General features: G+C 40.4%; 2 protein-coding genes across 12 annotated transcripts in view; one reads left to right on the forward strand and one right to left on the reverse strand.

Moving 5' to 3' along the window:
- Positions 1-26,081, reverse strand: part of LOC116927308 (GTPase-activating Rap/Ran-GAP domain-like protein 3) — a 34,707-nt gene that overhangs the window by 8,157 nt on the left and 469 nt on the right. For 3 of the 11 annotated variants that reach the window (XM_032934308.2, XM_032934307.2, XM_032934299.2), the window contains exon 1: positions 17,156-17,758. In XM_032934308.2, coding sequence (XP_032790199.1) covers positions 17,156-17,508 — 353 coding nt within the window. In that variant the 5' untranslated portion in view covers positions 17,509-17,758. Of the gene's footprint in view, positions 1-2,797; positions 3,663-17,155; positions 17,760-21,778; positions 22,173-24,629; positions 25,401-26,081 lie in introns of those variants that run through there. The other 8 variants (XM_032934303.2, XM_032934301.2, XM_045177211.1 and 5 more) reach the window with 8 other exon arrangements.
- Positions 13,740-14,669, forward strand: LOC116934428. The gene has a single exon (XM_032941967.2). It carries the CDS (start codon positions 14,037-14,039, stop codon positions 14,484-14,486), a length of 450 nt encoding a protein of 149 aa, XP_032797858.2. The 5' UTR covers positions 13,740-14,036; the 3' UTR covers positions 14,487-14,669.

Consider the following 26,081-nt stretch of genomic DNA (forward strand, 5'->3'; position numbering starts at 1 on the left):
AATACATCCATTTGTACACGCCTTTTTTTTTTTAAACCCATAAAATCCCACTTATCCAGGGCCTTTTCGTGTGTGTGTGTGTTAAGTACGTATGTTTTCTGGTGACAAGAAGGCCGTCGGCTAACAAAAAAAAAAACAAACAAACATAATACACGAAAACTCCATCACACGCCAGAGACATGTGACCCATTCACGCCCAACCTGATGGCTCAAAATAAATACGTGTTTTGCTGGCCCTTTTTTATTATCGACTTGCCAGCTTCTTTTCAGAGCTGTGCCGTAAGCGCCATTCACTCTGGAGACCTGGACAAGAAGCTGTCCATAAAAAAAAAGAAAGAAAAAGAAATGGCCGATTTGAGGTTTTGTTTTATTGTGGGGACGATCCAATTGACCGCAAGTAGAAAATAAAAGAAAAACAAAACACACAAAGGTGCAATTCTCTCGTGAAAGGTGGGCATTTTTATTATATGGGGCCAGCGTCAAAGAAACGGGCTAATCCAGGCGGGGATTCTGCTGAGTTTTTTTTTCTCCATACAATAATCCTTTCTTATCCATTACGTCACAACCCCCCGTGGCACTCTAACCGATCCGTTATCAATAAATTTATTTTTAAAAAAACTTGTTGCTTTGTAAACAATTCGTGCAAGAAAACATTTCATTCGATTACAATCATAATTTGTTTTCGTTTTCCATGGGGGTTTGTGAGTAAAGCCCCCCCCCCCCCACTAAAAAAAATTGAATCAAAAGATTGACGGGCTGTAATTTTTGTTTTAAATCAAACATCAACGAAAATGGAGGGAAATAGTCACGTGACACGCACTCGGTACGTTCGCATTAGACGTTCGGGATTTTCTTTTCTTCTCTCTTCATTTGATTCCTAACTTTTTTTGGCTCGATCCTCGTGAGCGAGCCCCTTTCGCCCCATTCCCTTCATTTCGTCTTAAATCGAGCTCGTTGATTAAAGCCTCTACTCACACACACGGAGAGAGGGAGACTGTCAAGAGAGAGAAATGAGGAGCGATGAGAGAAGCGCACACACACACACACACACACACACACACACAAAAGAAAGAGAGAAGCCATCAAGAAAAAAGGAACGAGAGTCTTTTGATCCGGTGTGATCCACTACACTGTTGTTAGATGGATTTTTCTCCTCCCATTGCATCCTTTTCCTTCTGGATACCCTCCCACATTGACTAAAACCTCATTCTCTTCGATTTTCTCATTGATGAGAGCTTCGGAGTCGAGCAACAACAAAAAGGACAGAGCCCGGATGCTGGTTCGAGAAAAGAGGAAAAAAGGAAGGAAGGATTACATTTGCCTTCGCTGGCAAACAAGAGAGCAGGTAAGAGGGAAGCCCTTCTCTTCCATATCTTCACCAAAGAGTTTGACATCCAGCCCGGAGAGAGAGAGAGACAGATGAAAGGCAAAGGAGGTTTCGTCATTGCTGGTAAATAGGGTTTCGGCCATCAATTGCCGAGTCCAGTTTGCGTTCACGAGGAGTTTCGTTGGAAACTTGGGAACCCCCTCACCCCTTTTTTTTTTGTTGTTGCAGTGCAAACAGCCAACAATAGGGCGGAGGGCGAGTTTGAATCTGATCAAAAGGCCAGTTCTCATTTCCTCGGGGGCTTCTAACATGTTTTACAAGAGAAGCCCGGATACACGCACACATTTTATTTATTTTTTGATAAAGAAATAAATAAAAGAGTCTATGACCTGTCAACTGCACATTCAACAGCTGTTGCATCCATGTCCAAACAATCAAAAACTGGGCTACGAAAACGCTTTGATCCCTCAACTCACCAAAAATAGAAGATGGAAACGCATCCAATTTGGTTTTGGCCATCATTTCAATCAATTAAATGCGACATCAAATTTCCCAAAGAAGAGGTGAATGATTTGAATCATTTCAAAATGCATAAAGAAAAAAAAGGGTAAGAAACACACACATAACAATTGTTGATGCTTTGCCATCGGGTTAGGCAGCGTCATTTAGATGCTACCTGTACTTCTTGCGGTGTGTGTACACCGGCAGCGTATTGATCCCGGGACATTAGAGCGTCGGTGCCCGGACTTGTTCTGGAGATTTCAATTTGATCCAACCCAATTTTGGTTTTTTTTTCAGGGGGATGGGGGGGACGTAGTCAAGAAGAAGATGACTTTGCTCCTTCAGACAATAGAAATAAAATTCAGGGAAGTAGAAGAGACGGGGTAGTTGGTGCGTTCATTGTTTCTTTGAACAATAACAGCCAGTCAAAAGTCTCCCCATTTTGTGAATGTCATTTCATCATTGAACAAACCCGCGAGATGTTTGCGTGAAATTAAAAAAAAAAACACAACACGAACGCACAACCTTCTTTTCTTGCTCGAAATAAAAAGAAAAAAAAGAAACAGGTGGTTGTACGCGACAGGAAAGAGACAAAGTTTCTATGCGGAGGGGCTTCTCTTATCCGCCCAGTCCCGCATCCTTCTTCTTTCTTTTCACTCGGGCTGTTTCCATCGAGCAACACCCGAGTCGTATACCTCCCCCCCTTCCTTTTGCCATGTCCCTCTCTCTCTCTCTCTCTCTCTCCTCTTCGTTTCTCTCCATTCGCCCTCCAGTGAACACACATCAACATATTGATCCGCTCCAACAATATATTCTCGGTGCGTCTCGGTGGCCCGTTCTAAAGAAAACCACCATCCGTAAAAGGCCTCCCCCCCCCCAAAAAAAAATAGATTTTGCATCTTCTTTTTTTTTATTTCCTATTTAAAAAAGGATGGCGAGAAAAAAAAACCCCCCAAAAAAAAAACTTACACGGCCATTGAAGTTCGCCTTTTACGTAAAAGATCTTGAACGTTTCCGGAGACGGCGGCACTGCCGTCCTCGCGGCACGTTTCCACCCGTATGAGCGGCATGGCGTGTGGAACGCACAGCGATTTGGAACGGTCGCGTTTCGGTGGGCAGAAACCCACGGCCGATGGGTTGTCCGTGTTGTTGGTGGCGGCTTGCGATCGGTTGCGATCGCGGAACAAAATCGAAGACAATTTCATTTTTGGTTTTCGGTTTTTTCTTCGATTTCAATTGCAAAATCAAATGTGGCCACCACTTGTTCAACTGTCACCACCGAAAAAATCAGAAATAACAAAATCCCGCCGTGTTCATGTCTCGCGCAGACGGGAAATTTGAATAAAGGCACACAGCACACGCGTCTATTATTTCTTGAAATATTTTTCACAGCCACCGAAAAATGAAAACAAAAACAAAAACAAAAAAGTAACACATTCGAGTAGCGGATGTGGCAGCAGCGGCCGCTGCTGTGCTATCGCAACGGACGCAACAGCAAGATTAAAATTAAAGTATTTTTATTTGATTTTTTTCAAATAGTAGAACAGGAGAGAGCGCGCAAACGGACCGACCACACAGCGCAGCGACCCCCCACTCACGCTGAACACAGTCCGTAGTTTGGCTGCTACTCGCACCACTCTGCCAAAGCCCTCCTCAGATATCAATTTGTGTGTTGTGAGTTGTATAGCCCCCTTTTTTTTTTTCTTCCTTTTTTAGGGTGAACGAGAGCCAGCCAGACGACGAGCATCTTGCGGCGCATGCCCCGAAAGCCAAACAGGGAAAAGAAAAGGATGTACTAGAACAGTTTTTCTTTTTCTTTTTCTTTTCTTTCTTCAAATGAATTACTACAAACTTAACAACTAGGTCTTTGCTCTTTGTATGCAGCGGCTACACCCCGTTGGCTCGCGTCCACTTTTGATTTGAATCGGCCACTTTGGCGGTTGATAAGGAAAGATGCCATCTCGATAGAATATGACGTGTTTTTAGGTCTCCTATTTGTTTTTGGTTTTTAAGTCGGGTTTTCCCTTTAAAGTAAAGTGGAAAGCTCAAATTAGATTCAATTCAGTGATAGAGCCCGTTTTGTTTTGGAAAAATCTATTTTGTCTCAAAGTGGTGCGGGAGAAAAGCGAACAATCTAACCGGGTCTGACTAGAATTGTCAACTTTTGTTTTTTTTGTTTTTGTTTTTTTTCATAGGGGGCATTTGATTATTTCATGAGATGACGTTACAATAACAACAACAGCAACAACATTAGTAGTAGAAGAAGAGAGAAAAAAAAAAAGAAACTTTCGTGACCGACTTCTAATTCTACTTTCAAGTTCTGGCAATCTGTCACGAGGATGATATACAATTAGTCGCCTACTTTTATTTTTATTATTTAGGTCATCAGAAAAGAAAAATTAATCAATCACGTGAACCGAGTGGTCCATTTGAGTAGAGTTTTGTTTGTTTTTGTTTTCCCCTTGTCTTTCTTTTACGTTATACGGGAAATGTCGTTCGCACAAGTCTACAACGCCATCTAGCAGTCATTTCCACAACCATTTCCAAAAACATTCCAACAGCTTCAATTGAAGCTCGCTGGGTGGCGCTAGCAGAAAGGAAAACGATTTCAATTTCGCGCAACAAGTTTTTCGTGTTCAACGGATAATTTATTTTCCAAGCATACATTTGAGACGTTCATCGATCTTCTCCTTCCTTTCCTTTCCTTTTTTTTTTTTTTTTTAATGACCACGCCAATAATAATTTCAACTTCTTTGGCTTCCGGCATCCACTCGACTTTTGCCAATACTCTACTCCCTCCAATTAAGAAACAACAGCATAAAGGAAACGGAGATCATTACTGTCAGTCGACCAATCCAACTTCCCTCCCCCCTCCGGAAAAAAAATATCCAAACGTGCCTTTTTTCTTCACTATAGTTTGTTTTGTTTTTTTTTCAAATCGAGTTACTCCTCACAATAGTCACACGCGTATTCCGATCGGCCGTAGGCTAAATGGCTGACGATTAGATCAAACGCTGGCAATAAAGAAAAGGTACACACGGAACACGTTGGCAAGTCCCGCGGCCAAGTCGGCCGGAACAACTCGAGCACGAAAAAAACAATTGCAGAGTCAAACTCTTGGATGTGTCCCACTGGAATTGCGTCGAACTTTGGGATTCTCTCCTTCCTCTCCGTATATTCAAATTGCGGGATTTGCAAACGGTGCGGATACACCAAAGAAGAGAGAAAAAGAAAACAAACTCCCAATTGTTCTTGAATAGTTCATTTCAAATTGTCGACGCGTCGTCGTTTTAAGTGTCGCATCAGGACATTTTCCACATCATTTCAATCACGTGCTGCCCTAAGCTTCAATATGCGTGATCGATACCAATATGCAAATCACTTGATTGGAAACTCTTCTTCTTCTTCTTTTTTCTTTTTAAATTATTTTCAATCGATCGATGGATCGAAGTCGTGGCCCTTTATCCGATTTACAAATCTTTGTTCCTTTGCCGTGTGTGTGTGTGTGTGTGTGTGTGAAAACTGAACTTGATCCACTTGGCTTTGTCGCTTTGATGCCCTACGACGTCCACTTGGCCACTCTTTGAAAGAAAAGAAAAATAAAAGAAAAATCGCCTTATAAATCTCATACGATGCTCCTTAAGTAATCGGATTTGCGCTTGTCGGTCAAAAATCAAATGTATCCCAATCTTTTCAAACACTTTATTCATTTTGGACGTCCAAGAGGAAAAGAAGGGAAGAATCACTTGTGTCTGTTTGGCGATCGTCTTCCTATGCAAACGTCAATCCGGCAGCGCATCACAAGAGCCGGGTTCATAGGAAACAGGGGGCAAAGAGATCCCGTTTTCTCAAAATAGGAAACGGATGGGATTTGAACAAGTCGCGCCATCTGCCATTTCACGTGAAGGATTTTTTTTTTTATTCCCGCGGTCATCGCACTTTGTGTTTGTTCTATTTCTTTCGCAACTCAATCAAAATAACGGGGGGGGGGGGAGGAAAAAGACCATCCACGCATTATTTGCGTAACGGACGGTGTTCCAGCGGATTTGCATATAAAGACGCCAAGCTGTTCAATCAACAATAACAAACCAATGATGAAAGAAAACTCGTCAAAAAAAGGTTAAACGATTTAAAATTCATCATTCTTTCTTTTTAATGTTTTCATGACAACCAAGGCCACGCCCACTTTATTTGCCACACACACACACACACACACACACACAGCTTCTGGCAATTGTTTGCTCATCGGGCAATAACTTCAACTTAAAAGAAAAGATCCCCCAACCCCCTAAAAAACAAAAGAAGAGTGATCGCAATATCCTTTTGTTCGATGCCCTATCGACAATTTGTGTGTCAACATTTGCCAAGACGCCAGCAAAAATCGACCCGGTTGCATAAGAAAACGATAACGTCTACTTAAAAAAAAAAAAAATAAATAAATAAATAAATCAAATCTGTGAAACAAAATCGCATGGCACAATGGCGGCATCGATATAAACAAACAATTTCATTTTTCAATTAACACAGCAAAACTCGTTTACACGAATAGCTGTTACAACAAAGTTAGCGATCGTCTAGCGGCGGATAATTGGCCATAAAGGGGTAGCGTCTTGTTGCGGTTTTTTCTATTTTCAAAAGAAGACGCTCAACAAAAGTTTAGCGCCAAAAGTATTTAAAAGCGCAGTAAAGTACCGAAGCCTCTGGCGCTAAGCCGCGGATGGCGTGACGACCAGCTGCCGCCACCTACTAACGGCCGCTCTCGTTCAATTATACACCAAAGTTGCTGTTTTCATTCGCCAGATTCATCAAAGTTGTTTTCAAACTTTGTCATCAACGACCCAGAGCGACATCTTTACGAAGAGATGAACTCGAATCCTTTCGGTTAAGTTTAATTCTTTTTTTTTTAATCGCGTTTTATTTGTTTGAAAATAGATGACGAATCATCGGATCAAACGCATCAATCCATTCGCTGTTTTATCACAAGGACTTGATGATCTCGTAAGCCTTTTCCGGTTCACGACCCTTTTGATATCATTCGACATTTAATGAAAGGTAACAGCGATACGAGCGGAAATAGCCCCCCCCCCGACGGATGTAACAAGGAGATCCGGTTGGAAATAAGCGACAGCAACAAAATGGGATGCAGTAACGACGAAATGATTCAAGTCCCATTTACAGATTGGCCTTTAATTTTATTTTTTTGTTACGAAGGGACGGGGAGAACGGGGGAACAAATGAAATGTTTTCTATTCACCACACAATACAAAATGGAGCACGTACGAAAGACATTTTTCGGGTCCACCCGTTTTCCACGTGTTGAATTAATACCAAGGCGCATCGCATGCGTGTCTAAAAGGTATACTACTGCTGGGACCCTCCTAATGTTATGACTCCAATCTATTGTTTATTTAAAGATTTTTTCCCTCTCTGCCGAGTTCCAATCGAAATCAAATGTTCAATCAAGGCTGAAATGTCAAACGATAACGAAGCAGGTCGTTTTTGATTTTATTTTTCGAGTGGTGTCATTTCGACAAAGGGCGGGGAAGAAAGGCTCGTCTAACAAGCGCTTTCTAATCAATTTGCATTTTTCAATCAAATAATGCAATCGACATTCCACTCGATGCCAGTTTAAGAACAACCGATGACGAGAAAACATCGTTGCTATCGTACCAGATCGAGTACCGTCTCTCTCGTGAGAAGAGAGTTTTGCCAAACTGATTGAAACACATTAAGACGTGCCCCTTTTCTTTCTAGTTGATTTTGGATTCGATTGAAGTAGAGGGAAATCTCAATTTGAATGTGGCGCACTTAAACTGCCACTGCCATTTGCTGCATCATTCTAGAAAATGTCGAAGTCGCCAATCAACGTTTGAATTTGAGAAACAAGGACGAGAAAATAAAAGAACAACATTTTTTTTTTACGGAACCCCTTCCATTCGTAAAATTTGATATTTGGAGGGGCTCGTTAGAATACCACAAACGAGTTCATTAACGACTAATTGGGTCTGGCTGCCTGATTTATTGACTGATTTGCCTTCCAAAAAAAAAGGGGGGGGGGGCTCGTGCGCGTTTCAACCGAACGGGAAATTCAAAACATTTCAAGTCGTTCATCCTTTTCCCGATTTGACATTAATTAGCTAGTTTCGAATAATCGGGAAAAACATGGCGTTGACACACTGTTGCAGACATCCAACAAGTTGATCCTTTTTTTCTTCTTTAATTTCTAATGACAACTAAGAAAACAATGCGATTGAATTTCAGGAAATTCAATTCCAAGTTTAAAAAAAAAAAGAATTTCAACAAGAAAAAAAAAAAAAAACACGTTTCAATTTTAAATACAACCAAAAGGATGAGAAACTGGAACCTTGTAAGACGTCACTTACTCTTCCCACGTAAACATCTGAACAAGAGAAAAAAATAAAATCTTAAAAACACAAAAGAAAATTCGTCCAACATTCGATCGTCACTGTTCAATGCCATTATCAATCAGTTCGCTATTGATCGTTTCCTTTTGTGCTCACAATACAACCAAATGATCCATTTATTATGCAAAAATAATGATAAAGGCAAGAAGTTGCCGAACCCCATAGCATCCGGAAATCTGTCGTTAGGTAACCCCTACCCACGCACAACAAAGTTGCAATCAAACGGTCCAGCCGTCCTTTTCACGCAGTTGCAAAACACCTGTGACGCATCAATTACGTGTACATTTCCAGGTATGCAATGGCAAGTACTTGCCCCTTTCCCCCCCCCCCACCCACATTTAATTACATTTAATGCATTTTTTTTTAAATACATATTTTAGCTTGTTACCATGGGCGTGTTAGCCGGCCACGATCAGAGACAAGTGGAACACGTCAAGTCCTTCCTAAAGGAACTCATTTGTTATGCTTTTTTCTGATGAAAATGAGTTCCCTCGCAAAACAAGTGGCCCTTGGAGAAACGAAATGCTATTGCACAACAGTGAGCGTTACAGACACACAAATAATAATAAGACGGAAAACTCGTATTGTGCGGAAGATTCAAAAAAATCAAAGTGCACGACGAGAAGGCGAAAGAGTTGATGGATCGAGTGGCAGTACGTAAAAGGGCAAGAATTGGCGATTAATTATTTGTCCTGAAGTTCAAAATTGGCCCAATTCGTTTTTTTTTTTTTCAAAATAGGACGCCCGGCAAAACCAAGTTGTGCCCTAGTTAGGACACATAAATTGACTACGACATTCAAAGTTCTCCCAACATGTACCGTATTCAAAACAGCAAAACTGACATGAAGGTGACGCAAACAAGTTGGACATTACCCGAAAAACTGTTAACTAGGACATGCTAATCATTTTGATCCCATATTCAACCGAACAGATGCGATTCAAGAGCTTCAAAATGCCGTTCGAAACACACAAATCCATCGGCAAAGCTGACGTCAAAAACCGAATCAACAGTTTTAACTGTCCTCTACATTATTCCACTCTGCTTCAGAGTCCCTTAAAGTGGCGAACATTGGCGCACTCGCAAAATGCAAAACTTTTTTAAGCTTTTTTTTAAAGCCTATCCGGATTGATCCGCCCTTCTTCATCCATTTTGCATTCGATCTAAGTGTCTATTGAATCATTCCTTCTATTATTTTTTTCTTTTCTACGGACACACACACAAAAAGGGTCGAATGAATATTTCAATTTGAATAGGGGGTCGTACCGTGATAATATCCTTTTTCATTGCAACCCCTTAAAGGCTGAAAAAGACAATGTGCGGAGGAATTTGTTGGAGTCGTGTCAGAATGCACCAACCGCCTCCAGCTGGAAATGGAGCCCAGCAAAAGAAATGAACTGGACCAATGGCAGCTCTCTATATGCTTTCAGAAATAATTCCACGTCGCTCTATTGATTTTTTCAAATATGTCATCGAGCGATCGTCCGCATGTCGACGCGTCCAAAGTTTTCTTTTATTGAAATGACCCAAAATTAGAATGCCATTTTAGAAAGAAATGATATCAGATGCCACGATTTCGGTATTTAAAAGAGGTAACTTTAATTAGTGACAGAAACTCATTTGTTTAGCCGCCATGGCGCGCTGTCAGCCGAACATTCTGTGACGGGTAGCAAAATAAAAAAAAAACATCGTTTCACCTCTGTTCCAGACGGTTAACTCAAACACAGTTGAAGCCAACAGATTAATCCTGAATTTAACAACCCACACCTTTTTCTTTTTTAAAATTAAATGCAACAGTGGCCTTTAAATGCTCGTCTCATCTGTAATTTTCTTTTCTTTTTTTTTGTAATGAGATTTTTCTCCAGTCGCGCGTTCCAAATTCAACGTCACATCGACCGACGTATCACTTCATCGCGCGTACACTCGACAGCCGATAATTTGAATTTCTCATTTCAGCAAATTTGGCTGCCCAAATTGTTAAATGACGCGTTCGCACAACACGGCGATGATTGGCGCTGTGTAACGGACGGAATAGAAGAAAAGGGGGTGAAATCAACCTTCAAACGAGACATCCATTTCAAAGGACGCTATTCCGAATTTTCTCCGAATTAAACGGGAAAAGGAGAGCAAAATTTTCTTTGGCCTGGAAATCATTTTTTGTTCTGTTTGAAAGAAAAACAGTTTCCTTTTGGGCGTCTAATATCCAAAGGCAAGGTGACCCAACCCTCCACATTTAAACAACCTTCAATTAGTTTGCTCTCTTTTCTCGTTATGTCATTAAAGTCGTCAAAGTTTGTCAAGACGTTCAATTTTTCTTTTCTTTTTTAAATCTCCAAAAATGAAAAGGATTACAGTTTGCAATGCTATGAATAGCTCTTTCTGCCTACGCTAATTAGTACCCGTAATTAAGCTTTACGCTATCTACAAATCAAAACAAAAGCCATACCGCTCCCCTGGCGGCTATTCTTCAAAACTCGAATTTTCTCCAATAATCAGAGCAAAATTATTAAATTTCCCCTGCGATATCTTTTTTTGTTCGTTTGAAAGAAAAGAAAAAAAAACCACAATATCTCCATCAACATTCACAAACTCAAAACTAGAATTCAGTAGAGACTTCTCTCTATAATAAAACAGGCCAAAACGCTTCCTCGTCAACAGTTTAATAAAAGCAAAGCAAAGCAAAGCAAAAAAAAAAAAAAAAAAACTGAAGGAACAGCAACAACAACAAAAAATCAGAAGTGAAGCGGATTGATTTTAGCTGAAACAAGACAAATTATGATAATCAAATTCACAATCACCGATGGCCTAATTTGGGGGGAGGTTGGAGGTGGGGAAAGAACTCCCGGCAAGAACCACACCTTCCAACAGATGTGTTTCACGTTATAACACGTAAACTGGTTGGTTTTTTTTTTTTTTCTTCAAGTTTCAACGCTATCAACAAATTTCAAGGTTATTTTAGCATTTATCCGGTTTAATTTCTGAAAAAAAAAAATAAATTCATAAATTTGCCTTCGAGTATCAGTTGACACGCAATTAGCATTTAGTAGCCCTTTCCCAATTAAGAATTTCGTATCGATTTGGATACAGAAATATGACAACGTCGCTTAGTTACAAGGTCACGCAAGCGAGGTGTCATATTGCGCGAAATTCAAACGAGACAAATCAAGGAATTAAAAATATATATATATATATATACACATAACGCGAATTTAAGAGACGCGACAGCGTAAAGACAATCAAACGAATGGGAATGGGCAGGTGGAAAATTCGTACTCTTTGACGCAGAGTGCGTGACCGTGCGTGATTCCTGATTGAAAGGCCACCGTGTTTTCGGATCGTTGTCTGATTTTAATCGATTTTCGGTAAACAGAAATGAACGAAAAGCCAATGAACTGTCCGATCTTTTTGCTCGGCGGACAGGGGGGGGGGGAATTACGTTTCATAATTATAATATAATACATTATATATTATATTATATATATATATTATTATATAATAAATAATTATGGCTAACTTTCGAAACGGTACAAATTTTCGAAGAAAAAAAACAAAACAACAACTTCAAAATGAGAATAGAGAGAAAAGAGACTGTTGAAAAGGATGCGCGCGCCAAACCCGATTGACCACTTCAATTCGCAACGCAATCAAACGAATCGCTGCATTGAAAACATTTGCATGCGAATCGCAAATTTCCCCGTCCATACGTCAATTGCGCAATTTAAAATAAAAATAAAAAGCGAGTTTATTTAAGGATAATTTCTACTTGTAAAGATGAATGAAGATATCAATCGATAATCAAAGCCAAACAGATAAAAAGAGATTGAAGATTGGGATAAAAAGCATTTCACTCGACTGTTCGCCTAAAATCACGAACGATCGTGACAATCGACGTTGGGATATCGAGGATGACAAAATTCTAAACAAATTTTCTTTTGAATTTTTAAAAATTCAATCTCGGCAATCAAAAATGGCAAACCAAAAAATAATGCCACCACACGTGGAAGAGGAGACTCGTTTTTTTTTTTTTTTTAAATAGAAAAAGGATTAAAAAAAAACAAAAACAAAGTGCAAACATTCCACTTTCGTTGATTTCGAAAGAGGGCGGAGTTTATCACCGGGATGCAAAACATCTTTCGATAACCCGTTGAAGACGAGTGGCGTGTTTTCCGTAGGACATTGCAACAGATTTTCACCTTTGCCACCCTCGTCGTTGCGCTTATTAACAAAGAAAATGAACAACAACAACAACAACAAATATCGATTTTTTTGTTTGTTTGTTTGTTTAGAAATTATTTGACAATGGCGCGGTGATAATAAAAATAAAAAGAGGGAAAAAACAGGTTTCGGTATGCTTTGCTCGCGCGTGTACATCGCATCAATGCCGATCAAAAATTATTTAAAAAATACGCATGCGTCCCCATTTGAGATAATAAGGCGGTGGGTATTTCTGAAGTTTAGATCACCCTCCCCCCAAAAAAAAACAAGTTTCACATTTACATGCAATTCGATTATAATAGAATTGTGTAATTTGGGGAAAATCCCGCTTGACTATATGCAACAATAATTTTTTTTTAACGAGTAAGAGATTTCCATCTAGAAAATAATGGCCAAAATTCTTCCGCGAAAACAAAAAATACGTGGGACATATCAGACACGTGCCGAAGGAGGAGCATCTCAGTAAAAAAAAAAATTAAAATTATTTAAAAAAATAAAATAAAATAAAAGGGAATAACGAGTTGCTTTTCACATTTTCTTTTCCTTCTTCTGCGCTGATCGTCAGTAGCCACCATTAAATCTGAATAATAAAATAAGTTTATTGTGCAGTCAAAGGCCGTTAGAAATGCGTGAAAAAATCAGTTTACGCTTTCTATCCGGATCAAACAGATGACAACAACAACAACCAATGTTAATTTTGATGTTTTAATCATCATCATTATTTCTTTGCTGTCGAAATTGTCGCCTCTAGTTACGACAAAGAAAGTGGACCATTGGACGTTGAACTTTGCCTTCATTCAAAATACATTCGTATACTCAAATGCCGCGAGAAAAAGAGTCCACAACAGACGCAATGTAGACATCAACCATTTAATTGTTTTTCTTTTTCAAAATAGAAAACCAGTTTTCTCAATCATGACGTCATCTCCCGTATTACAAGGTTCACAAAAATAAATAAAACAATTACTAATCATTTCGAAACTACGCCTCGCAACAACAAAAACCCTACTTTTCATGGAGAGAAAACCTGTCGTACATCTTTTTTTTTTTTTATCAAATAGAAAAAAATATGATTTAAAAAAAAATTGAATAACAACCGCATTCCTACACTTTTATTTGGGCCGCTCATCAACCCACATTTGTACGGATCCCTCCTGCCTTATATAGGCCGTGCCATAGTAATAATTATCGTCTTCTACAGTCCCCTCCCCCCACAAAATAACACGCCAGAGAACTAGCGCGTTCCAATCAGCCCGAGGAGAGTGCACGGTAGTAACCCAACTGTGTTTTTGTTGTTGCGTGTTTTCCAAGAAATGTCCAACATTGTTCTTTTTGTTGTAGTTGTTTTCAAACAGAGACACAAAAAGAGAGAGAGCATAAATAAATGCGACCGGCTATTCGCCGCGCACAGTTCATTAGTAGCTGAAGAGAGAGCATCTCATTCACTTGAGATTCTTTTGTTTTAGTTTTTTTTTTTTGTTAGTAAACACCTTTCTTGTTTTTGAATTCAACTGTTGCTGTTGTTGTTTTCGTGTTTATTGAATCGTCGTTTAAAAGGAAACAAAAAAAAATGAAACCAGCGCGTTTCGTTTACGTTTCGATCGTCTTTTATTTGTCAACGTCCGTGGCGGCTTTGAATTGGGAAGACGGCGAATTCGGCGGCCAAGTCAAGTGGTCGTTCAACTGCGACTTTTACGACGAAGACGGGCCCGTGCGCGATCGTTACGAAGACAACGAACTCGTCGACGACGACAAAGGTCTCATCCGAATCATCGGCGAACGCAAATCCAATAGAGAAGACTGCGGATGGCTGTGCTGGGCTGATGTAGAGTGCCATTACTACAGCCATTCGCAGAATCTCTGCCGCACAATGTCGCTCAAGAAGAAGGTGCTCGTGTCGGCCCTAGCTCACGGCAGGGCCTTCATCCATCACGTCACCGTGCCTTACTTGGCCGACAGCGAAACCATTTGCGGCTACATCCCGTCGCGCATCATCGCCCTCAACACTTCGGTCTATTGAGGGCGAACGCATTTCCCCCTTTTATGCGCGCCCAACAAGGAAACCTACAATAATTATCACTATTGCGCAATCGATGAAACGATAATAAAATCCGTCTTCATTTTTTTCTGTACATGTATATATGCCCCTCAGGTTTCGTCACCCTACATCATTAAATAATACAACAAGTGTATTCTGTTTCAACGGGGAAAAAAACATTTTTTTTTTCTTTACTTTTGAAGGATTTTATTTTATGAGAAAAGAAACTCTAACGAAGACGGAAAACAAGGGAACGCGCCTTTTTTTTTTTTTTTTACTACATGCAACCATGTTATAGACATCAGTTCAAACTATAGCGCATAATGGATGTTGTTGGGCCTGGATGGCTAAGGATCGTTGCAAAAAAAAAGAAAAAACGCCGCGTTAATGGATCCCTATGGTTGGGCCACCCCTTGTTTCTTTCACGATTCTTTTTCTTATTTGCTTGTGAGTACTTATGGGTGGGGAGTTTACGCCTTTTCTTTTTTTTTTTTTAAAAAGGTGCAGAGTTATACGACTGAGCAACGGGATTGCGTTCACCGGCAATCGCACGGGTCAACACGGAATACGACCATTGGTCCGCTTTTACAAGCAAAAAACGAAGTAAAACACAAAAACACACAAACAAACAAAAAAGGGGGGGGAGGACATAAAAGGGTACCAAACTTGGTGAGGAGGGGGGGGGGCGGGACATGAAAAGGCGAGGAAATCTATTTGGGATGAATCAGCCATTATCAAGTGCAATTCGCTTGAATTAAAAGAAAGAAACAACTCGTTTTTCACCACATCACGTCATCGGCGAAAATTGAACTGTTGTTTCAATCAAGCGGCAAATCCCCCCAACTGCGCAACCAAGAGAAACAATAGCGCGTACTTAATTATTAATATAGTCTCCAGTCAATAAGAGAGACAACACAATATGGTCGACAGGCATATAATTTTAGTCGATTGTTCTAGTTTGAAAAGCGAATAGTGTCAAAAATGATTTGATGTTTAACCTGAAAAACTAGACAACCTTCGCTGCATTTTGTTTGTTTTTTTTTTTTCTTTTCAAATCCTTTTATAACGTTCGATGTTTGTTTTGTGTTTTTTGCACCGTCATAGCAAACACAACGCAACTGCCTCAATTTGTTTCGTTTTAAACATGGATTCATATAGGGGGGGCAGCATATTCTTACATGTCGGTCTGATTCTTTTTTTATTTCTTCATAGGCGACACGCAATCGAACTCCGTTTAACAAAGAAAGAACAATAAAAATGGCAGAAATAATTAAGAAAAACCCTTTCCCTTTCAGATTCAATCAAGACCAAAATATCAAAAGGTAACACAAAAAAAAGGTAAGTTCATGACATCATTAACGAGACTCGTTTCCCCCCTTTAAAGAAATGACGAATGTGGTCATTTCCTTGTAGGGAAACAATTGTCCAGCTGACAAGATCTTTCTCAGAAAATATCAAACAAACAAACAAACTGAGAGAATATAAATGAAAAAAACTGTCTCGGATTAACTCTCGGACCGTGCACAGCGATAACCCTGAAGCGATATCGTATTATCTACTCTCTAAGAAACATGTCGGGATTTTTAGCGAGAAACAACTCGGTAATCAACGTCCAACAGTGCTAATCCGAATGCTATTGTCGGTTTACCTTTACTAAATTACCCTAAATTAGGGAGGGGGTATGCACCCCTTTCGTAATCCTTCATTCTTACATCAACAATACAAACAAAAATGTCCCCCATTGCTAAGATAAAAAATCAGTTAGGTAATTAGGCAAGGCCTCTGGCACCAAGTATATCGGAAAAAATGTACCGAAATGTAATCTCGGAATTTTTTCCCGACATATTTCTTAGAGAGTATGAACATAACAAGAGAACGCGAAGCAAAACAAAATATTTATTTAAAAAAAAAAAAAAGGATCTATTTTCAATGTCATTTATTTTCAATCCCTGGAATCGGTCAACCTTTTGTCCATAATTGGACGAGAAAAAAAAATTCGAAATTATAAAAAGGAACGAACCATTTCCATCACGAAACACAAAAGTCTGGAAAGAATTCTTGAAAAGTCGTTGCCCTCCCAGACTCACTTTCCCACCGCCATTGATTCGCTCATAAACGTTGAAATTCTATAGAAAAGAAGAGAAAGATTTCTCTCTTTTTTTTTTCGTGTGTGTGTTGGTTACAGGCATTTAATGTTCTGGCTCGAAGCAGAGCAGATGGTTGGACTCTGTCATTTCTTTTCACTAAGGCATGATGGGGATCGACGGATCCTTGATTGAAAACTCTCTTTCAGCAACACACACACACGAAAAGAAGGTAAATCTTCAATGCATCGATCCATCCTCCCGCCTTTTTTTCTTTTTAAAGAGTTCCCCTTCAATATGTGAAATGGCCGATACGACACATGAGCGACAGCGGGGAATTTGTCTATCCAATTGGAAATTTGTTTTTTAAAGACTTCAAAATTATTGAGGGGAAAAAAAGGCCTTCGTGTGTGGGTTCGTTCCATTCAAAGATTAAGTAAGGAGAATGAAATTCAAATTCGTTTAAAACAAAAAAAAGCGCAAAAAAATAACATCAAAAAATTGAATTAAATCAGGATTTAAACTTTCTTCGTATTTTTTTGGGGCGTGAAAGATCATCGCGCTAACCTGTTGAAGTTCAACGGTACACCGAGAGGAACCGAGTGAGCAATGCCCAGCGGTTTCTTCATCAACGAAGTCATCCGCCTAAATTGGATGGGCGACGCGTGACCTGCAACGGGCCCCAGCGATTTCACCTCGGCTGGACGCCTACGGCAAGCGTGAGTGGTAAAGACGCGTCGCAACCTGTGCGGCGGATCGCATTCCGACGATGACGACGAAGGTCCCGCGCCTCCGCTGGCGGCCGCGCCGTCCGCAGAGCCCAAAGCTCTTGTTGGCGAACCCGATGTGTTTCGGGGTCGACGGAAAGATTTGCTCTTGAAGAGCAACAAGGGCGAAGAACACGAAGAAAAAGACGACATTTTGATTTCAACTCGTTTTCGGTTTTTTTTTAAAGGGGGGAGGGGTGGTCTTTTCCCGCGGGACACTGCGATCACGCCTTAGGCTACAAAGTCAACTGCCTTCGTATTTGAACCGTCCCCTTTTGTTTTTTCAAGTGAAATAAATACGACACCGAACTGGTTACGTAAGGTGTTGTTTTTAAGAACAATGAACAGGAAGGAAGATCAACGATTCAAGCGACGCTTCCGTTCGCTCTCCAACCTGAACGTCCACTACATGACCGGGGGATGCATGTATATATACTGCCGTGCAAACAGGGGGGGAGGCGGCTACGCCTGCGCTCCTTCCATTTTTCGAAAGATGGTACACGTATTATACGGTATACCTTTTCATTTCTTTTGAGGGGAAGAAATAAAAGAAAAGAAAAAATGTCCACAATTCTTAGCCGATAGAAAATACAATATCTTTATGAACTTGGCTTTTCAATTTCACAGATCCAATTTCCGTTCTGAAAAAGTTAAGTAATAAATAAAGTATTTGGAAACAAAAGGAAAAAAGAAGACAAGGTCTTTGGATAATGTGAAGGTTATCCATCCACTGCGTACATAACAAAAATGCGGCGACAATGTCTCGGAAATTAATAAGAGGGAAAGAGAAAAAACAAAAAAAAAAAAAACACCTGAATTATTAAGAAATACGTGCAATAATTGGCCGCTATTTCCTTATTCCAGTTGCTCAACGACGACGTAAGAAAAGACAAATGATTGGCGCTGAATGTCTGCGCACAGTTTGTGTGCTTGCCCACCTGAGTCCTTGATGATCTTCGACGAAGGGAAATGCGATACAAGAAAAAAAGAGGAAAAGTCGCAAAGAAACAAGATCCGTCATCGCAAGTTAGTCGCCATTTTGTTTATCCCCCCCTCCCAGCACCCACACTCTATCATCATTTTTTTTTTTTTTAATTAGAACAACGACCATATCTTTTTTGTAGGCGACAGCAAAAACAGACACATGATGAAATGGCGGCTCAATGACAACAAAACCCAAATGATCAAAGTTCCATTTCAGTTTGACTCGAGATTCTTTGCTACGTCGATGACGATGCACACACGCGAGTCGGAAATATAACGCCATGCAGCCATGTTTAGCCCCTCCCCAACCAACCGCCCGGAGCTTTTGTGTCGTTTCTCTTGGAGACCCAAACGGCTTCAGCCGTCCGCGGGATCATCATCATCCGGTGGCAACGGACATTGGATCCCATCACCTTTTTTTCTTTTTCGTTCTTGTTTGCTATTATTATCATCCATGCACAATGATAGAGAAAACGCGGCATGAATATCGTTCATGACAATATCCGATCAATAAAAATTGTTTATAAAAAAAATCCGACATTTTAAAAATAAAAAAATATAAATTTGAAACGCTCGGTACGGCGCAGGGAATAGAACAAGACCAAATACAAACGCAGCACACACATTGATCTACACACCGGCAAGAATCTCTTGGCATATCCGAGATAGCATTCGAACGGGCGTGAAAGTTTCGTGATTGGAAATATTTCCGCTCGACCAACTTGGCCTTTCATGTCTCACTCGCAGAGAGAAAGAGTGCCCCCCGAACATAATACCGGTAATATATTGTGTCGAGGGCCAACGTGACAACAAAAACAAAGACACTCCCCCATTTTGACTTGCATGCCACCCTAAAGCGCATACACACACACAAAATTGTCCGTGGCGTGTGACCTAAATATGACATCCCTCCCTACACCTTTCCACCGTGATTTTTTGCACGAAAAAAAAAGAAAAACAAAACATGTCGTTAAACATTTACGACGAGATAAAAATGTAAATAAAAAAAAATAAAATGTGGCAAATGCATTCGGATTGGTACAGATTAGAACAGCCGAAGGTTACGACAGCTGACACTGAGTGAAGGGGGGGGGGGGGGCGGAAAGTTCAATGACGCAACAACATCTTTGCGGTTGGAACCGAGGTTGAATAGGAAAGCAAACATGTACACAAGTACACATCGAGTATGTATACCATCAGCCAACCTCTTTGCCGGAGAGATCGGTTCGGTTGGTTTCGTTCGCTACGAAAAGCATCGCGCAGCATCACGTCAACATGTTTCGCGAAAGCACGGCACAAGACGCATGGAAAGGGATCGATTTCAAGAATTTATTTGCAGCTTTCCTGATTCGTTAAAGGCCACGGCTTTTAAGAAGGGATTTAAAAAAAATAATAAAAAATTTCATCTACGTCGCAAAAAGAAATTCAAATGTTTTTTTTTCTGTTTTTAAGGCGATGTCAATTTGTTTAAGGATTTTAAAATGCCGTGTGGAAGCTGCTACTAACGGTTACACTTCATTTGACCAATGAGCGATTAATTGGAGGAAACAAGAGCCCCACCATCGTTTCTATTATTTCCCTCTTTTTTTCAATTCTCTTTTTAATAATGTGGCAAACTTTAAACAAAACTGGGGAAATTCAGAGAAACGATGGTGTGTACAATACTACTGAAAGACAAGCAAAGTCTATACGGTTTCCATTAAAGAAAACTCTTCATCCATTTTTCAAGATGCTCTTGCGCTTCCTTCAAATTGTTTTCTTCCGAGTTTTCAGAAATGAGAGAGATAGTTCGCTCCCCTAATTATACAGTGGCTACAAAACAGCCGTGCGCTTGGGTACGTTTAGCTACTTGTCTTTTAGAAACGCACGGTCCCTGCTTCACTATCCCTTATTTTTTTGTTTAAACATCCTCTTCATTCCGCCTCTTCACTTTGCCAGCGCCCCGCCCCTCTTCTTTCTCGCAACAGGAAGTGCCGTCCCGTCCACGTCCGACACGAAAAGGGAGATCAATAAACGTCTAGTGCCGCTCTCGCCTATCCCGAAAATTCAATACGGCCATCTCTAATAGAAGTAGTCGTTCTAGTTAGTGTTCACCGAGAATATAATCGTCCCGTCCCCCCCCCCGTCGACAATCGCCATCGATCTCATCTGGCAGTCCGCATCATCAGATGGCTCCACTTGTTATTATCGAATTTTATTTATTGAATTTATCTGGCAGCAGATCGGGTTCGGTCGTTGTGTGACATGCACACTTTTTAATCGCTCTGAAAACCCCATCAGGAAAAAGTGGGACAAGTGGAAGAGGAAAATGAAAAAAAAAAAAAAATGGATGTAGAATGGTGGCAATATTTGAAAATATGAACCGGATACCATCGTTGGTTGGTCTTGGAGACCTACTCAACTATTTACATCGATTTCGCAAATTGCAATCTTTTCAAAGTGCTCCCCAATGACGTTTGGAAACAAAGGAGTACATTTATGACTATGATAAAAGCATCAAATGCTACCCGCATCCTCCATTTTCGATTCAAGTTGACTTGCAATTCAAACATTATCTCTCGTTTGACGCACTAGTTTTCCCCGTCAAATTTCCTTTGTTTTATTTGTCTTTGTTTGATTCCCTCTTCACGCACTGATGGTCTCCGAAAGCAAATGCGGACGGAAAAAAACTTATAGCGCCATCTAGCGATTACTTTTAAAACCAACAAAACGCCATCTATAGCTCGTGTGAGCAATCAACAACATCGCCATCTACCGTTAGTAAACTGTGATATGAGCGCTCGCACCGGCGATGAAACAAAACGCCATCTAGTGTTTAAAAAAAGAACGACTTCTCGGACACATAAACGCAACCGCCACTGTCGCGCTACTGTCGCACAAATACACAAAACTGCCGTCAACAAAACGACAACGAAAATAAAAAAAAAGAAAGAAAAAATAGTAAACCGTCATCTTGCAAATGGAAGAGGAGAGGAGATGAGGTTGTCGCTAGTGCCTTCCGGTCTACTCTATTCGTCGCCCCACCATTAAATGGAATACATTTACGGTGAAAACATAAAAAGAAGACGGGAGAAAGGGGAGGAACACTGGAGCAGCCAACGGCTATTGTGTACATAACTTAGAAGTGAAAGTGAACCGGAAGGTACTAAAAATATATATATAAATATATCGTCCGCTCCATTCCGCATACAAAACCCGCATAAACACCACACATTATTTATAATCAACTTAATGCTTCCCATATGAAATGTTCAGTTTTCAATCTACGACAATATCGATCAGCGCCCGAAGGTTAAGTAACTTCTCTCCAACCCACACCCTTCGACTCCCTACCCTCAAAACCCTCATCTTTGTTTTTCTTTTTTTCTTTAAGGCTGTGCCACAAGCATTTAAACACTGGATGGAACGAGTGCGGCAAATGCAAAAAACATTCCCTTACCGGAATTGAGACGGAGTCGTGGTTGGGGGCGCAGATAGCGGCGGTCCAGGGTCACCGCAATCGAACGTTTGAGCGTGAACGTGACCGTTGAAAAGGAAGCGCAATTTGATCGTTTTCTTCAAACGCGGACTTCCCAAATCGAACGACGCCGGAAATGACATGACGTTCAAAAATCAAATCCCCCCGCCAAAAAATAAAATTCCCCGTTTTACTTCGCGCAGGGCAAACTGTTCTTACACCCCGCAACAACAACAAAAACAAACTAAATAAAATAAAAATTAAGTAAAATCAACAAAAATAATCGCCAAACCCTTAAAAAAAAACTAAATAAATAAATAAAAAATTATTAATCCCTCTCCCTGTATGAGCTAGTAACGGGAACGCAGCCGTTTGTACAAGACTTCGGCAAGCGACTGAAAATGTTCGGCGTGTGTGGCGCAGAGATCAGTGGGACCGGATCTTTGTGTGTGTGTGTGCAGGAGGTTCGGAAATATATGCGCCCGCGTCTATTTCTTTATCCGGGTTCCGTCTATCTCTCTACTACTCTTGCAAGTAGTTGTACGACTACGTTACTCAGATGGCATCAACAGCAGTCCCCCTCTTTTCGTTAACAATCCAAGTCCAACTTTTTTTTTCAGCCCCTTTCTTCCAGTTATTTTATGGAGGACAAGCACGTATGTGGAGCAATATCCAAGGACACGGATGCCCTTCGCTAAAACCTAACTACACATCATTCGCTTTTCATTGGGTAAATAAAGATCGGCATCTCCTGAAGGCATTATTACGACCATTTTCCTTCCCTATCCGAGCAAATAATTTTCAATACTTTCGCAAGCACTACCTGATCATCGTAATAAAGCACATGCGGAATGTTTTAAAGAAAATGGCGATTTTCACAAAAAAGACAACAACAAATCAGAGGCTTAGCTTTTTATTGATCCACCGGAGAGTGGATGGAGGACAGACAACTGTCGCAAAACACAAACTTTTCACTTTTCCCAAAGTTTTGGGTAAACCAAATCGACCCCCCCCTCCCTTTTATTTTCCCCTTTCCCCCGTGTCTTCAGCTCTGCCTTCCTTTGTTGCATTCAACAGCTGAATATTCAAATGTTTTCGCATGGGGAGGGCTAGCCCAAATGCGCTACACGCACTTGGACGGTTGCCCCGGCAACTCTCCCGAATGTGAATAATAGAGAATCTGATGCTTTTTCACCCATCCCCCTGCCATTTTTTTTTTTGCTCTTCAGACGCACTCTGACTATCGCATCAACATTCGATTCCAATTATTTATTTAATCAAGATAGTCAAAAGAAACCCTGTCTGTGTGTATGAAGAGAACAGGAAGTCAACAAAAAAAGTGGGGCATTTTGATGGGCCATCTGACGGCAATGGAATGAAGTCGCTAGGCAACAATTGGAACGATAAGGAAAAAACGACGAGAAAAATATAAGTCTTTTGTGTGTTTGCGCTTTTTTTTTAAATCGGAAAGACGAACGGAGAGAAAGATCTCGACAAAGTCTTTGAATCCGTTAGAAGATGTAAAAAGGGCAAAGGAAAAAATGTCCCCCGTAGCTTATTTTTTTGTTGTTAAGTTCTTGTTTACTTTTTGCATTTCTATTGAAAAATAAGATAAGAATAAGAACGAAAGAAAAAAAAAATAGGCAAAACGAAGACTCATTCGACCCCGGTTTTCGATCGATTCGATGGACAAATGTCAAACGAAAAAGTTTGGGGTCCATCCGCACTGACTGGGGTGGAAAAAAGGCCGGGTTAACAAGAAAAGCAAGATCGTTCATCGTCGCAAGACATTATCGCCTATCGATCTATTTAGGATAGCAAAAGAAATTCTGGCAGGTTATGGAATCCATCAATGTCCTGCCTATCAACTTTCATAGGAAAATTCAAACAATTTGATTTTAAATTCCGCGCCAAAATAATAAAAAAAGTAAAAACCAGCAAAAGTTGACATGACGCCAAATTTTCTCCTCTCTTTAAATAAAATGTAAAGAATCCCACCATTTTTGATGCAGATTGCACCACAGTCACAAGAGACATGAATGTTAACGCTCCTCCATTGCGCACAACGTCTTGATGCACGAAAAAAAAAATAAACGAATTTTATTTTTTTTTTATCGATCAGACTAAAGTTTTCTTAATATCTTGATCTTGACAAAGAGCTCAACTCGTGGGTAATTTCTGTTCCGTTCTCTCTGACCCGTCGGATCATAACACAGAATTACCGGTTAATTCTGTCCTCATCGTACATTTATGGAAGAACTGATGACATTGCCAAGTTCAATAAACAACAAACAACAAAAACACATGAAAGATAATTGGGCGGGAAAGCTGTCTGAAAATCCAACATGGCTACCAACGTAGCAGCCGAATTGATTCAAAATTCGCCAAGAAAGACTATTTCTTTTAACGATATCAAATATGAATTATTCAAAACAAAAAACAAAAAGGATAAAAGAGGCGGGGAGCATGTCGCCACAATGCATTCAACAAAATAAAAAGCATTTCGATTCAAAATGTCGTGCCATGTCAACAAAGATAGCACATGCTTCCGAAAGATTTTAATCTTTCCAGCTGTTTTATGATTACATTTAGTGCACATCGTTCTAGAGCTGTTCTAGCCGCTGGTTTGCAACATCAATGTTAAACTTTTCGATATGAGAAAGAACAAGAGTTCCAACAAAAAACTTGCAAGTTGACGCCGTTGCTATGCAACACATGACGGGATGATGAAAAAGCTTATTTAACCTTTGATCCAAATGTTGCTATAAAAACAGATTGCTGTCGCCAACTCCCCACCCACTCCAAAAAGAAGTTAAGTAGTTTTCTGACTCACCTAATTTTCAGCGGTAGAAAATCTGTCATGTCGAGTGAATCGGTTTGTTCTGATCCGAGACTCATCGAGATTGGCCATGCCATGTGGAGTAAAGATTCACGAAAGATGGCTTCCCATCCTTGGTGATGACTGCAGCAGACATTTTCAGAACGTACCAAACGTTTTCTTCGATGAGCCGTGATGCTGGTGATGCTTTCGGTAGCTGATGCAGGTTTCATCACCACGTGATTGCTGCCAGGACTTCCGCTTCTCGTAGTGCCAATTCCGCTGACCGTCACGGTGGGTGCTGTGATGGGTCGACTGGCAGCACCTGAAGAGTTCTCCATGTTCTGACAACCACCCAGACTGGTTGTTGGTGCTTCGCTTTCTGTTGTGTCACACACAAATACATTAACACATCCATCGTTCAGTAACCACAAAACCTATGTACACCCCTAGAGTCAAATCCAATTATAAAACAATATGAAACGCACACACACACGCGCCTGGCATAGCACAAAAAGCTGTCGGGCAAGAGTAGTTCGTGAAAACAATGGCGATAATATCGTGGGGGCTGTTCGTCTCTTCCTCTGAAAGACACAAATGGTCAAAACTGTACTACCGAATGCTTTTGACAATTACTTAACGTGTTATTGGGTACTCACGTCCACCATATCACTTTTTTCCCATCACACGTGCGTGTGAAAAATCGATAAGTTTCGAGGAAGAACGTAATTGTACAATAAATTAAGCGCCACTGGCAAGACGACCACGTTGTTGACCGCGAACAAAAGAAATGGGCGGAAATCGGGGTTTTCAGGTCAAAAGAAGCCTTTTCGCATTGGGCATTTTCGATTTGATAATCGATTCTTAAACATTTTCGACATTTTTGTATCGGCCCACTAGAAAATGTGGGCGATGATGAATGGCATGCTGGAAAGTTTTACTTCTGAATTTCATCCATCACTCAGAAGGGAAACTATTTCAGTGCAACTCGTGTGATGAGAAAACACGAAAAGTTGATTTACGCGCGAAAACTTTTCCATATAACGAAAACGATTAAACTATCGAAAAATCACTCGCTCATTTTTGCCGAGTTGTCAGTTTTACACATCCATTCCATCATCTTTCCTAATTTCAGTAATTTGTAATTAGGTTGGCCAAAATTTACTTTTATCCATTTATTATTTAATCCTCTCAGTTGCATCGATTTTAACCTAGAAAAATTACTATTCGTAAATTTATTAACGTATATTGCAAAATCATTTTTTTTAGAAATGCAACGTCCCATTTACTGATGCATGTCTTTCCACAGCCAATTGTGCAGCATTCGTTGAAACGACAATAATCCGACAGCCCGGCGTTAACTAGATTTATCCAACACAGACTATGATGTCGCTGTGTCACGGTATATAGAATAACGAACGCCCTCAATCGAATTACAGAGAGGCTCAGTCTAACCCCCCACATGAA

Source organism: Daphnia magna, linkage group LG7 (assembly GCF_020631705.1).
Source record: "Daphnia magna isolate NIES linkage group LG7, ASM2063170v1.1, whole genome shotgun sequence".
In the NCBI taxonomy this organism is placed as follows: Eukaryota; Metazoa; Arthropoda; class Branchiopoda; order Diplostraca; family Daphniidae; genus Daphnia; species Daphnia magna.

Coding starts and splice junctions, on each gene's coding strand:
- LOC116934428 (XM_032941967.2), top strand. CDS start 14,037: ATGAAACCAGCGCGTTTCGTTTACGTTTCGATCGTCTTTTATTTGTCA.